This window comes from Hylobates moloch, unplaced genomic scaffold (assembly GCF_009828535.3).
Source record: "Hylobates moloch isolate HMO894 unplaced genomic scaffold, HMol_V3 SCAFFOLD_16, whole genome shotgun sequence".
Classification (NCBI taxonomy): domain Eukaryota; kingdom Metazoa; phylum Chordata; class Mammalia; order Primates; family Hylobatidae; genus Hylobates; species Hylobates moloch.
This window is the reverse complement of record NW_026652291.1, coordinates 76023602-76036079: the sequence shown is the minus strand read 5'-3', so window position 1 is coordinate 76036079 and position 12478 is coordinate 76023602. Positions and strand designations below refer to the sequence as shown.

Here is a 12478-nt window from a genome sequence, read left to right as displayed (position 1 = left end):
TTACTTTTCAACCTTACTTCAGCATGACATTATGAGACAAAGAAGAAAATAAAAATATTTTACGCCAAAACATGTTTCTTTGCCATATTTTGAAATGGCCCTGCAAAGCTCTTCTTTGTGGGGGAAAATTTGCATCTGTAAAGAATCTTGGCCAGGCGCAGTGGTTCATGCCTGTAATCCCACCAGTTTGGGAGGCCAAGCTGGGCACATCACCTGGGTCAGGAGTTCGAAACCAGCCTGGCCAACATGGTGAAACCCCATCTTTGGTAAAAATACAAAATATTAGCTGGGCATGGTGGCGGGTGCCTGTAATCCCAGCTACTCAGGAGGCTGAGGCAGGAGAATCGCTTATATCCAGGAGGGGGAGGTGGCAGTGAGCCGAGATTGTGCCATTGCACTCCAGCCTGGGCAACAAGAGCAAAACTCCATCTCAAAAAAACAAAATAAAACAAAATATTACCCAGCCTTGACCTCCCGGGCTCGAGTGATCCACTCACCTTGGCCTACCAAAGTGCTGGGATTACAGGTGTGAGCCACTAGGCCAGGCCACAAATACATTTTTTTTTAATTTTTATTTTTTACTGTAAATTATTAGCATTTTCTCTCAATTTTTTCTGGAGAAAAGGTTACGTTGCCAATCAACTACCAATGGAACAATGGCTAACATTGGAGTTTGTGCATAAGTATGTGTCAGAACTATGCATGGATTAAGGAAGAAAGGAGACAATAGGAGAATGGAACAAAGGTTGTCCTGGGAAATAATAATAAATTATTTTCCAAAAGAAGAGGTAATAATATAGCTTCGTGCTACTTCAAATCTAATTTTATTTAAAAGAATTAGTAATGATTTTCCAGCAGAGTTTTCAGAAATTGCGCTAAGTATTTTTTAATGCTGCAGTGAAATATAGAACACATGAGATAAGCTATATTTGGTTGATGAAGTTATTCTGAAAAAACGCTTACTGTTTGGAAAGGTGAACTTCTGAAACTACAATAACATTTCATCTATTCCCAGGAAGAAATATTCCTAAGGTACTGAACTACTTCTAGCGCCCTGTTTTTAGAGATTTATCGCCTGTTTTTAGTTTAGGATGGAAAAATTCTTGTTTCAGTGTTTCTCACACGATTGGTTAGCTGTAGGAGTTACATGAGGATTGTGAAAACAGAACATTCTGTTGTGTCTTTATTGATGATGTGGCTGTTTATTGATGATGGAGGCATCTGTTAAGTCAACCTTACACAGCCAACTGCAGTTTATCTTTGTCTCTGTGTTTTCTTTTCTTTTATTATTTTCTTTCTTTTTTTTTTTCTTGAGACAGAGTCTCGCTCTGTCACCCAGGCTGGAGTGCAGTGGTACTGCTCACTGCCACCTCTGCCTCCCGGGTTCAAGCAATTCTCCTGCCTCAGCCTCCTGAGGAGCTGGGATTACAGGCACCCGCCACCACGCCTGGCTAATTTTTGCATTTTAGTAGAGATGGGTTTTGCCATGTTGGCCAGGCTGGTCTTGAACTCCTGTCCTCAGACGATCTAGCTGCTTCAGCCTGCCATGTCTGTGTTTTCTATCCCTTTAAGTGGCTCAGTTATTCTCAAATGTTAGTGTGTATAAGAATCATCTGGCTGGACATGGTGGCTCACACCTGTAATCCCAGCACTTTGGGAGGCCAAGGCAGGCGGATCACTTGAAATCAGGAGTTTGAGATCAGTGTGGCCAACATGGTGAGACCCCTGTCTCTACTAAAAATACAAAAAATTAGCTGGGCATGGTGGTGTGCGCCTGTAATCCCAGCTACTTGGGAGGCTGAGGTGGGAGAATTGCTTGAACCCAGGAGGCAGAGGTTGCAGTGAGCCAAGATAGCGCCACTGTACTCCAGCCTGGGTGACGGAGCGAGACCCAGTCTCAAAAAAAAAAAAAAAAAAAAAAAAAAAATCTGGAAGAAATTATTTAAAACATAGAGTCCTGTATTTTACAGCTCTTTCTTCCAGAGCTTCTGTTTCTGTTGATGGGGTGTGGGGCTAGGAAACTGACATCTTAAGAGGCATTCTAGGTGGGATTTTTTTTTTCTTTTTGAGACAGAATCTTGCTCTGTCGCCCTGTTGCCCAGGCTGAATGCAGTTGCGATCTTTGCTCACTGCAACCCCCGCCTCTCCTGTGTTTGAGCAAGTCTCGTGCCTCAGCCTTCTGAGGCCACCACGCCTGGCTAATTTTTGTATTTTTAGGCGACACAGGGTTTTGCCACATTCCAGCTCTCCGGCGCTGTTTTTCTCTTTCTCAGAGCTAAATCTTTTACATGGATTATCTCGTTTAATCTTCACGATACATGGCCATTTAAATGGTAGTTACTATTGTTATCTTCATTTGCAGGTGAAGAAACTGTGCAACATGCCCAGATCATACATCAAGGAAGCAATGGAATTGAGATTCTATCCTGGGCGCCAAGCCATTGCTCTAAATCTCTATGCTGCACAAGATACAGCTGAGTAAAGATTAGTAAGAACAAAAAAAAAACAACAAAAAAAGACAAGTCCCAGGGAAGGTTCCTGTGAGTCTTTATGACCCACTGGCCATAAATAAGAGAGAGGCAATGAAGATTAAATGCGGAGAGATCCAGTTTGCTTCCTAGTCTCAGTACTTTGTCATCTAGGCATGAGTAGTCTCCTTATCTCCGTTGTCTGAGAATGCTATCCTCTGGCTCTGAGGTCCAGAGCCACTAAGAGAGAATGCTGACTTGATGTCAGAAAATCAAGACAAGGTCTAGTTTAATTATGGAACATGAAACAAAAACTTTACTCCTCTTTTAAAGTAAAAATGCAAATCTGTTCCCTTTTAGAGTGGGATTTCCCTCTGTTATATGGCTTTTTAATTACTCTTATGTTCTTTACAAATCAAATAAATAGACGATAAAAAGAAAAACAAACCTGCCAGTAGATATTCATGTTTTCTTTGGGCCACTGTAAATGGTTTAAGGGTCAATCAACAAATTTCATTTGTTTAGTTTTTTTTTTTTTTTTTTGAGACGAGTCTTGCTCTGTTGCCCAGGCTGGAGTGCAGTGGCGCAATCTCAGCTCACTGCAAGCTCCGCTTCTGGGTTCACGCCATTCTCCTGCCTCAACTTCCCGAGTAGCTGGGATTACAGGCGCATGTCACCATGCCGGGCTAATTTTTGTATTTTTAGTAGACACGGGGTTTCACTGTGTTAGCCAGGATGATCTCGATCTCCTGGCCTCATGATCCGCCTGCCTCGGCCTCCCAAAGTGCTGGGATTACAGGTGTGAGCCACTGCGCCAGGCCCCTCATTTGTTTAGTTTTATAAAATTAACTTTTAAATTCTGGGATTGGTCAGAGTGGCAGAATGAAGAGATATTGGAGTATATCACTGTTGGGGCACTCCGTGGAATAGAGAAGATTGCTATTTGGGCTGAGCGTGGAGGGTCATGCCTATAATCCCAGCACTTTGGGAGATTGAGGTAGGAGGATCACTTGAGCCCAGGAGTTTAAGACTAGCCTGGTTAAACCCCATCTATACAAAAAATACAAAAATTAGCTGGGCATCCTGGCACGCACCTGTAAGTCCCAGCTGCCCAGGGGGCTTAGGTGGAAAGATCACCTGAGCCCAGGAGGTCGAGGCTGCAATAAGCTGTGATCCTGCCACTGTACTCCAGGCTAGGTGACACAGTGAGACCCTGTCTCAAAAATACATATAAAAGATAAACAATTGCTATTTGAACAAGAGTTAGAAAATCTAGTCTTATCAGCATTTAAAGAGGAAAAGACAGGCATGAAATGAAAACTCAGTGTTGTAGGTTTTTTTTGTTATTTAGTTTTTATTTCATAATCATAAACTTAACTCTGCAATCCAGCTAGGCATGGACGGAAACAAGGAAAACATGGAACCCAAAGGAAACTGCAGTGAGAGCACAAACATTATAGGATACTGCGAGCAAATGGGGTGAAGGGGTGCTCTACTGAGCTACAGACAGAATGGTCTGGTGGTTAAGATAAAACACAGGTCAAACTTATTAGTTATCCACAGTCAGCAATGGTGATCTTGGTCTTGCCACTGGACCCAAAGCGCTCCGTGGCCTCCACAATATTCATGCCTTCTTTCACCTTGCCAAAGACCACATGCCTGCCATCCAACCACTCAGTCTTGGCAGTGCAGATGAAAAACTGGGAACTGTTTGTGATGGGTCCAGCATTTGCCATGGACAAGATGCCAGGACCTGTATGCTTTAGGATGAAGTTCTCGTTATTAAATTTCTCCCCGTAGATGGACTTGCCACCAGTGCCATTATGGCGTGTGAAGTCACCACCCTGACACATAAACCCTGGAATAATTCTGTGAAAGAAGGAACACTTATAATCCAATCCTTTCTTTCCAGTGGTCAGAGCATGAGTTTTCTGCTGTCTTTGGAAGCTTTTCTGCAAACTGCTTGAAGGAGACACGGCCCAAGTGCTTGCCGTCAACCACGATGTAGAAGAACACGGTGGGGTTCACCACGGTTGATATGATAGTACAGGGCTCCCGGCAGTGGTGTCTGCAAAGCCAGTGTTGTAGGTTTTAAATGAGCATCAGCACCCTGGCCTAGGGTGTTGTTAAGTGCGCCACTTCTCTTTTTTTTTTTTTTTTTGAAACGGAGTCTCGCTCTGTCGCCCAGGCTGGAGTGCAGTGGTGCAATCTTGGCTCACTGCAAGCTCCGCCTCCCGGGTTCACGCCATTCTCCTGCCCCAGCCTCTCCGAGTAGCTGGGACTACAGGCGCCCGCCACCATGCCTGGCTAATTTTTTTGTATTTTTAGTAGAGACGGGGTTTCACCGTGGTTTTTAATCTCCTGGCCTCGTGATCCGCCCGCCTCGGCCTCCCAAAGTGCTGGGATTACAAGCGTGAGCCACTGCGCCCAGCCAAGTATGCCACTTTTCTTGTCCTCACATTCATTTGTCATGTATGGGGATTAGACTAAATGATCACAAAGGCTTATTTGAGTTTACAATTGTGTAATTTCCATGTGACTTATTAATTAGCCTTATTATATTTAATACAATTGTAGTCATTATGAGTGTAGAATAGAGGATCAGACAGATGTTATTCCATGAATATAACTTTAACACATTATTGGTGCTGAAAATTCAAAATTATAAGAAACTGAATATTGCTTTTTCAAGTGATTACTCCAAAAATAGTTGGCCAGTGCCTTAACCTGTCACTATCTGGACAAATGGAAGAGAATCCATGTTAGAAAAAAACTACAAGTGCTTCATCAATAGTAGAAAACAGAGTAAACCTAAAAAGGAAAAGTAGAGGTGAAAGCTCCATCTGGTGGTTAACATCTACAATTCCAAGAAATTGACATTATACTTCACTGACTGTAGCACTGGAACCTCAGTTTAGAAATATCTGTGGGTTCTGAAGTAGGAAGATTACTGGCTGTTATGTATTAACTAATATTTAATGGTGGAAGGCAAAGTCTTTCATAGAGTGTTTAGAATACTTGACTCAAGATAATCCCTGGGAAAAAAGTTGCAAGGTCAAATATCTTTAAGAAATGTTCTTGGCTATACATGTCTTTATTCGACCAGACTCTTTCCCTCTCTTTTTAGTCTCTGGCATTTTAAGAAATGCCAGTTTGAGGAAATAGTGAATTTAGGAGTATTTGCTTTTAAAAGACTTTCTTTTCAAGGGAGCTTATATGAGATTTTATATTTTTTACAATCTCTTAGATGTTCTGACCTTCCTTTCACACGAGTTAAAAAAAATTCCATTCCCTTTCTACCCTTCCTCACGTTGAAACCTCGTAACCAGTATACTGGGAAAAATTATAGGTGTGATAGTTCATACCTATAATCCCAACACTTTGAAAGGCCGAGGTGGGAGGATCCCTTGAGGCCAGGAGTTCAATTCCAACCTAGGCAACATAGCAAGACCCCATCCCTATTAAAAAAGGCAAAAAAGGCTCACGCCTGTAATCCCAGCACTTTGGGAGGCTGAGGAGGGTGGATCACGAGGTCAGGAGATGGAGACCACCCTGGCTAACTCGGTGAAACCCAGCCTGTACTAAAAATACAAAAAAATTAGCTGGGCGTGGTGGCGGGCGTCTGTAGTCCGAGCTACTCATGAGGCTGAGGCAGGAGAATGGCATGAACCCGGAAGGTGGAGCTTGCAGTGAGCCGAGATCGTGCCACTGCATTCCAGCCTGGGGGACAGAGCGAGACTCTGTCTAAAAAAAAAAAAAAAGAAAAAAGAAAAAAAGAGGCCAGGTGCAGTGGCTCATGCTTGTAATCCCAGCACTTTGGGAGGCTGAGGTGGTCAGATCACTTGAGGCCCGGAATTCAAGACTAGCCTGGCCAACATGGTGATATCCCTGGAATTATAGGCGTGAGCCACTGCGCCAGCCTGACTTTCGTCTTTTTTAAAGCATAGCTTGGAATAATTGATCAGTAAGGATGAAATAATTCTATGGATGATGAAGTAGCAGAACGTTTCAACATACAAAAAAAAAATTAGTAAATCCCACGATGTGTCCTAGATGTATAAGAGTCCAATGGATCTATATAGGAATTGTAAATAGAATGAGTTTTATTCTACTTTTTAATTTTATATATTTTATTTTTGAGACAGAATCTCACTCTATCGCCCAGGCAGTGGCACGGTCATGCAATGGCACCATCACGGCTCACTGCAGCCTTGACCTTCCTGGGTTGAGGTTACTCTCCCACCTCAGCCTCCTGAGTAGCTGGGATTAAAGGCACACAATACCACACTCTGCTAATTTCTCCTTTTTTTTTGGTAGAGATGGGGTTTCACCATATTTCCCAGGCTGGTCTTGAACTCCTGGGCTCAAGGGATCCTCTCCCTTCAGCTTCCCAACCTGCTAAGATTACAGGTGTGAGTCACCACATCTATTTTTTTTAGAAAATAAATTTTCTCTTTGTTGTTTGGAAGATGTCTATGAAGGAATAAAAATCATGAAATATCAATCCTTAAGAATAGAGCTCAAAAACAAAAAAACAACCCTGAAAGCTAAAGTTGGGTCCAGTAAATCCTGATCCTGATAGTATATCCAAGGATTAAAGCCATTCATCTTTTTTTTTTTTTTTTCATACGGAGTCTCGCTCTGTTGCCCAGGTTGGATGCAGTGGCATGATCTCGGCTCACTGCAACCTTTGCCTCCCGGATTCAAGTGATTCTTCTGCCTCAGCCTCCTGAGTAGCTGGGATTACAGGCGCCTGCCACTGCGCCTGGCTAATTTTTGTATTTTTAGTAGAAATGGGGTGTCACCATCTTGGCCAGGCTGGTCTTGAACTCCTGACCTTGTGATCCACCTGCCTCAGCCTCCCAAAGTGCTGGCATTACAGGTGTGAACTACTGTGCCTGGACTTAAAAGTCATTCATCTTAAAGCACATGAAGACAGATGCAACTGAGTTTGTTACGCATCCTAACATCTATTTCATTGTAATAGGGAATTAAAACCTTTGATCAACTGAAAACAAAGGAATGATGAGTTTTTGTGGCTTTTTTTTGTTTGTTTGTTTTTTTTTTTTTTTTGAGATGGAATCTCGCTCTGTCGCCCAGGCTGGAGTGCAGTGGGGCGATCTCAGCTCACTGCAAGCTCCACCTCCCGGGTTCATGCCATTCTCCTGCCTCAGCCTCCCGAGTAGCTGGCTCTACAGGCGCCAGCCACTATGTCTGGCTAATTTTTTGTATTTTTAGTAGAGACAGGGTTTCACCGTGTTAGCCAGGATGGTCTTGATATCTGGACCTCGTGATCTGCCCACCTTGGCCTCCCAAAGTGCTGGGATTACCGGTGTGAGCCACTGTGCCTGGCCAGGAATGATGAGTTTTTAAAAAGACCTCATTGAGCTGGGTGGTAAAGATGCCTTTCTGGGAACCATGAAATGAATGAATCTCCCAAAGGTACTATACTTTGATTTATTCCTCACTGAATTCCAGGATTTCTGTGGATCTTCTCATCAATGTTGCTATGGTCTGAATATTTGTGTCCCCCCAAACTCATAGGTTGAAATCCTAACTGCTAAGGTGATAGTATAGGGAGGTAGGGCCTTTGGGAGGTGAATAGGTCATGAGGGCTGGCCTCTCATGAATGGGATTAGTACCCTTGTAAAAGAAACCCCAGGGAGCTAGCCAGCCCCTTCTGCCATGTGAGAACACAGTTAGAAGGCACCATCTATGAATCAGAAAGCAGGTCCTCACCGGACACCAAATCGGCTGGCATCTTGATCCTGGACTTCTTAGCCTCCAGGACAGTGAGAAATAAATTTCTGTTGTTTATGAGCTACCCAGTTGAGGGCATTTGTTTTAGCAGCCTAAATGGACTAAGATCTTTTTACCCTACTCATTCTTAGATCTTGTCGCTTTTGGTGGGTGTGCTTATTCCACCTTTATAACATCACCTCTGCTGTGTGCTGTCAAGAATCTTCATTAAGGTAGCACCTTGAACCTACTTTATTTGGAAGCCTACACTAATTTTTGGCTTTCGATTCCCATTGCCCTCTTCAGGATTGTATTACAATTTGACAAACAAATATCCTCTTCCACCTTCCAAAACAACTTTAGCATACTCATTATAGAAAGGGAAATACATATTTGGTGCTGCTGTCATTTTTTTTTTTTTTTGAGACAGTCTCACTGTCACCCAGGCTGGAGTGCAATGGCGTGGTCTCGGCTCACTGCAACCTCCACCTCCCGGGTTCAAGCAATTCTTCTGCCTCAGCCTCCCGAGTAGCTGGGACTAGAGGAGCGTGCCACCACACCCGGCTAATTTTTGTATTTTTAGTAGAGACGGGGTTTCACTATGTTGGCCGGGCTGGTCTCGAACTCCTTACCTTGTGATCCGCCTGCCTCCGCCTCCCAAAGTGTTGGGATTACAGGCGTGAGCCACCGCGCCCAGCCTGGTGCTGCTGTCTTGTTTCTCATGAATATGAGCTTTCAAGAAGAGGGACTTCATCTTTTTTTCCATTCCATAAAATGCTGATATGGCTAAACTTTGCAGGCTTTTAGGTTTTGTCATACATGCAATTAATTCCATGGGCACTTCATTTCATTCCCCTCACTGAAGGATGGGGTTGTCTGAGACCACCAAGCTCTAATGTCTTACCCATCTGTTGCTTTCTCATTTTGTTCAACTTTTTTCTTGGAAAGAAAATCATTGAACATATCAAGATGAATCAGCCAAATATTATACTGTGTGTGTGTGTTTTGGGGGAGACAAGAGTTGAGGTGGCAGAGGCAACGTAGGAGGAAAAGACAGGCTAAAATACATAAAAAGTACGTGAATTCTTTCGGGCCTGGGATCTGGGCCTCCCTTGCCTGCATCATATCACCAGCATCTCAGTTGTGTCTGGCACATAGTAAGTGTTCAGTAAACATTTGTTGCCCTAAATGAAAGAATGAACTTTTCACTTTTTTCAGAGACGTAATTTGTGATTCTCGGAATCAACCAGGGTCCTAAGATGTCCTGGAGGCCGTCTCCATTTCTCTCGGTGAGCTAAGGTGTCCGAGTGGCACCAGTTCTCCACTCTTTCTGCGACCTGCAGGGAGTGGGATACGCTGTGGCTTTGGGGAGCGGGGAACGGCGCTCCCCCGGCACGGCCCCTCTCCGGGTCCCGCTCTGCCCGGTCCCAGGCCCCTCGGCCGCCCGGCTGCCTGGGTCGTCCGGGTTCTTCCGCCCCTCTGGCTCGGTCCCCGCTACGTCTCCTCCCTTCTCCCCTCTCGGTACCTTCGCCCGCCGCGCGCCTTTCTCAAATCCTCCGGTTATTAAGCTCTGGGGTCCGGTGGCCCGCCCCGGTAACTCTGCGCCCGCCCCTTCCTGCCCCCTTCCTGCCCTCAGGCCCCGTCCCCTCCCCTTGACGTGGCAGAGGCGGCGCCAGCCATGTTGGCCGGGCGGAGGTCTTCGCTGAGGCCCGGGGCGGGGTGGCGCCACCCCTGATTGCGGTGCCACGGACTGCTCCTGCTGGGCGGACAGGACAGATTTTGCAAGGCGGAGCCTGCGACGGGTCCTGCAGGGGGACAGTAAGGTAAGGGCCGCCTCGTCTCCGCTCCTGGGGGACCGCAGGTGCGCAGCGAGGAGCGGGGGCGGGCTGGCGGCGGCGGCGGGCTGGGGGCTGGGATCCTGGGGTGGTCCCGGCTCTGCCCTCTGGGTGCCCCGCGGCCAGCGAGGTGTGCTGGAGGCTGAGGCCCGGTCCGGCGCGGGGAGCGTTGAGCGCTGAGCTTGCTACCCTCTCACCCACTTCGCCCCCGGCCCCGGCCTCCTCCAGCTCCCCTGGATTAGGTGGAAAAATGGGAGTCGTGTGGAAAACGGTGGTTCGAGCATCTCGCCCAGCACCCACCCCCACCTCCTGGGCCACCCACCTCCACCCAAGTCCATCATCGCCTCTGGGCCCTTGGACTTACTGTTTCATTCCTTGCCAGATATGGAGTGTCCTAGACTTTGAACCCAATTGACTACGTCACCCGTAATTCAGCCTTGGAAGTTAAAGGGGTTAAAGGGGAAAAGAGCTAGGTAAAGATAATGCCTTGGGTTTTGATTAGTAAGAGTTCCGTTTTCCAACAGGACCAGGCCTATCTCACTGGGCTTTCTTTCTAAGGTAGGTAGTGTTTCCCGATTTGGTGGTAACGGTACTACCTGAGGAAAGTCATAGTAAATCTACATCAGTCACTGAAGTGGGGATGTGGAATTCTCGTTTTCACTTGAACTCCCTCAACCTCTACCCTCCAAAGCCATGGATAACTAGCCAAATTAACTTGGTTTAAAAAGGTTTTAGATATAAATGTAAATGCATGTTAAGTTTTCCTTCTCTTTCTCCTCTGGTAGTGAATGAACATAATTTCAGAAGTCCAGCTATTTTTTTTTTTTTTTGAAACGGAGTCTTGCTCTGTCGCCCAGGCTAGAGTGCAGTGGCGCGATCTCGGCTCACTGCAACCTCCGCCTCCCTGGTTCAAGCGATTCTCCTGCCTCAGCCTCCCGACTAGCTGGGATTACAGGCGTGAGCTACTATGCCTGGCTAATTTTTGTATTTTTAGTAGAGATGGGGTTTCACCATGTTGGCCAGGCTGGTCTCGAACTCCCGACCTCAGGTGATCCACCCGCCTCGGCCTCCCAAAGTGCTGAGATTACAGGCAAGAGCCACCGCGCCCGGCCAGAGTCCAGCTATTTTTAATTGACTTAACAGAATTTTAGAGTTAGATGGGACCTTGTGATTTTCTAGTCCAAGTTTTTATTTTGCTGATGAGAAAAACGGAGGATTCAGAGAGGTTAAATTGTCCAAGATCGTAAGAAGACAATTCATTGAGGATTTTAGAAGTGAAAAGTAGGAGACAAATTTAACTGGCAACTAACAAATACATCTAATTGGAAGGAACTCAAATTTACTTGGCAAGTACATTTTCAATTAGATATGAATAAAAGGGCTTAAATTAGAATATTGAAAAACTATTATAGGGAAAGTCTTTTTTTTTTTTCCTTGAGACGGAGTCTTGCTCTGTCACCCAGGCTGGAGTGCAGTGGAACAATTTTGGCTTACTGCAACCTCCGCCTCCCAGGTACAAGCTAAGCTATTCTCCTGTCTCAGCCTCCCGAGTAGCTGGAACTACAGGCGACCGCCACCACGCCTGGCTAATTTTTGTATTTTCAGTAGAGACAGGTTTAACCATATTCCAGGCTGGTCTCGATCTCCTGACCTCATGATCCACCCTCCTTGGCCTCCGAAAGTGCTGGGATTACAGGCGTGAGCCACAGTGCCCAGCCAGGGAAGTCTTACTTTTGAAAGACTTAGGCACATATTTGATATACTAGGTTAAAGGGACATAATGGTTTGCTTCTTAGCTTTTAGCTCTATTATGATAAATTATTTAACTAAAGTATATTGTACTGAAATTGGACATTTCTTTGGAATAGTCTTTTGTGTTTTGTATCACTTTTTAAAAAAAATAAAGACTAGTGGCCGGGTGCGGCGGCTTATGCCTGTAATCCCAGCACTTTGGGAGGCCGAGGCAGGCCGATCACCTGAGGTCAGGAGTTCGAGACCAGCCTGGCCAACATGGTGAAACCCCCATCTCTACTAAAAATACAAAAAGTAGCCAGGCGTAGTAGCTCGCGCCTGTAATCCCAGCTGCTCGGGAGGCTGAGGTGGGAGAATCACCTGAACCTGGGAGGTGGAGGTTGCAGTGAGCCGAGATTGTACCACTGCACTCCAACTTGGGTGATAGAGTGAGACTCCATCTCAAAAAAAAAAAAAAAAGAGACTAATATGCTAAGTCTGCATTCTAATATAGTGTGTGGAATAATATTTCTTTGGTTTAATACTTTTATGCAAACATGTTAGTATTAGGAGAGAGAGTGCTAATCAAATAATATCATTTTATGAAAAGCTAGCTTGTGGCTGGGCGTGGCGGCTCACACCTGTAATCCCAGGGCTTTGGGAGGCCCAGGTGGATGAATCACCTGAGGTTGGGAGTTCGAGACC

General features: G+C 45.4%; 2 protein-coding genes across 3 annotated transcripts in view; one reads left to right on the top strand and one right to left on the bottom strand.

Moving 5' to 3' along the window:
- Window positions 1-3834: 3834 nt before the first annotated feature.
- LOC116484718 (peptidyl-prolyl cis-trans isomerase A-like) lies at window positions 3835-4491 on the bottom strand. Its single transcript, XM_058429806.1, has one exon. The coding sequence runs from the start codon at window positions 4319-4321 to the stop codon at window positions 4022-4024; it is 300 nt and encodes a 99-aa protein (XP_058285789.1). The 5' UTR covers window positions 4322-4491; the 3' UTR covers window positions 3835-4021.
- A 5188-nt stretch (window positions 4492-9679) lies between these two features.
- The window catches only part of SEC23A (SEC23 homolog A, COPII coat complex component), a 72963-nt gene continuing 70164 nt past the window's right edge, over window positions 9680-12478 (top strand). Inside the window, exons 1-2 of one of the 2 annotated variants that reach the window (XM_058429545.1) lie at window positions 9680-10030; window positions 10567-10600. The gene's annotated coding sequence lies outside the window, so the exon portion shown is untranslated. The remainder of the gene's footprint in view (window positions 10031-10566; window positions 10601-12478) is intronic. The other variant, XM_032135150.2, reaches the window with a different exon arrangement.

Excerpts from the sequence above, each read along its gene's own strand:
- LOC116484718 (XM_058429806.1), bottom strand. The coding sequence starts at position 4,321 with ATGTGTCAGGGTGGTGACTTCACACGCCATAATGGCACTGGTGGCAAG.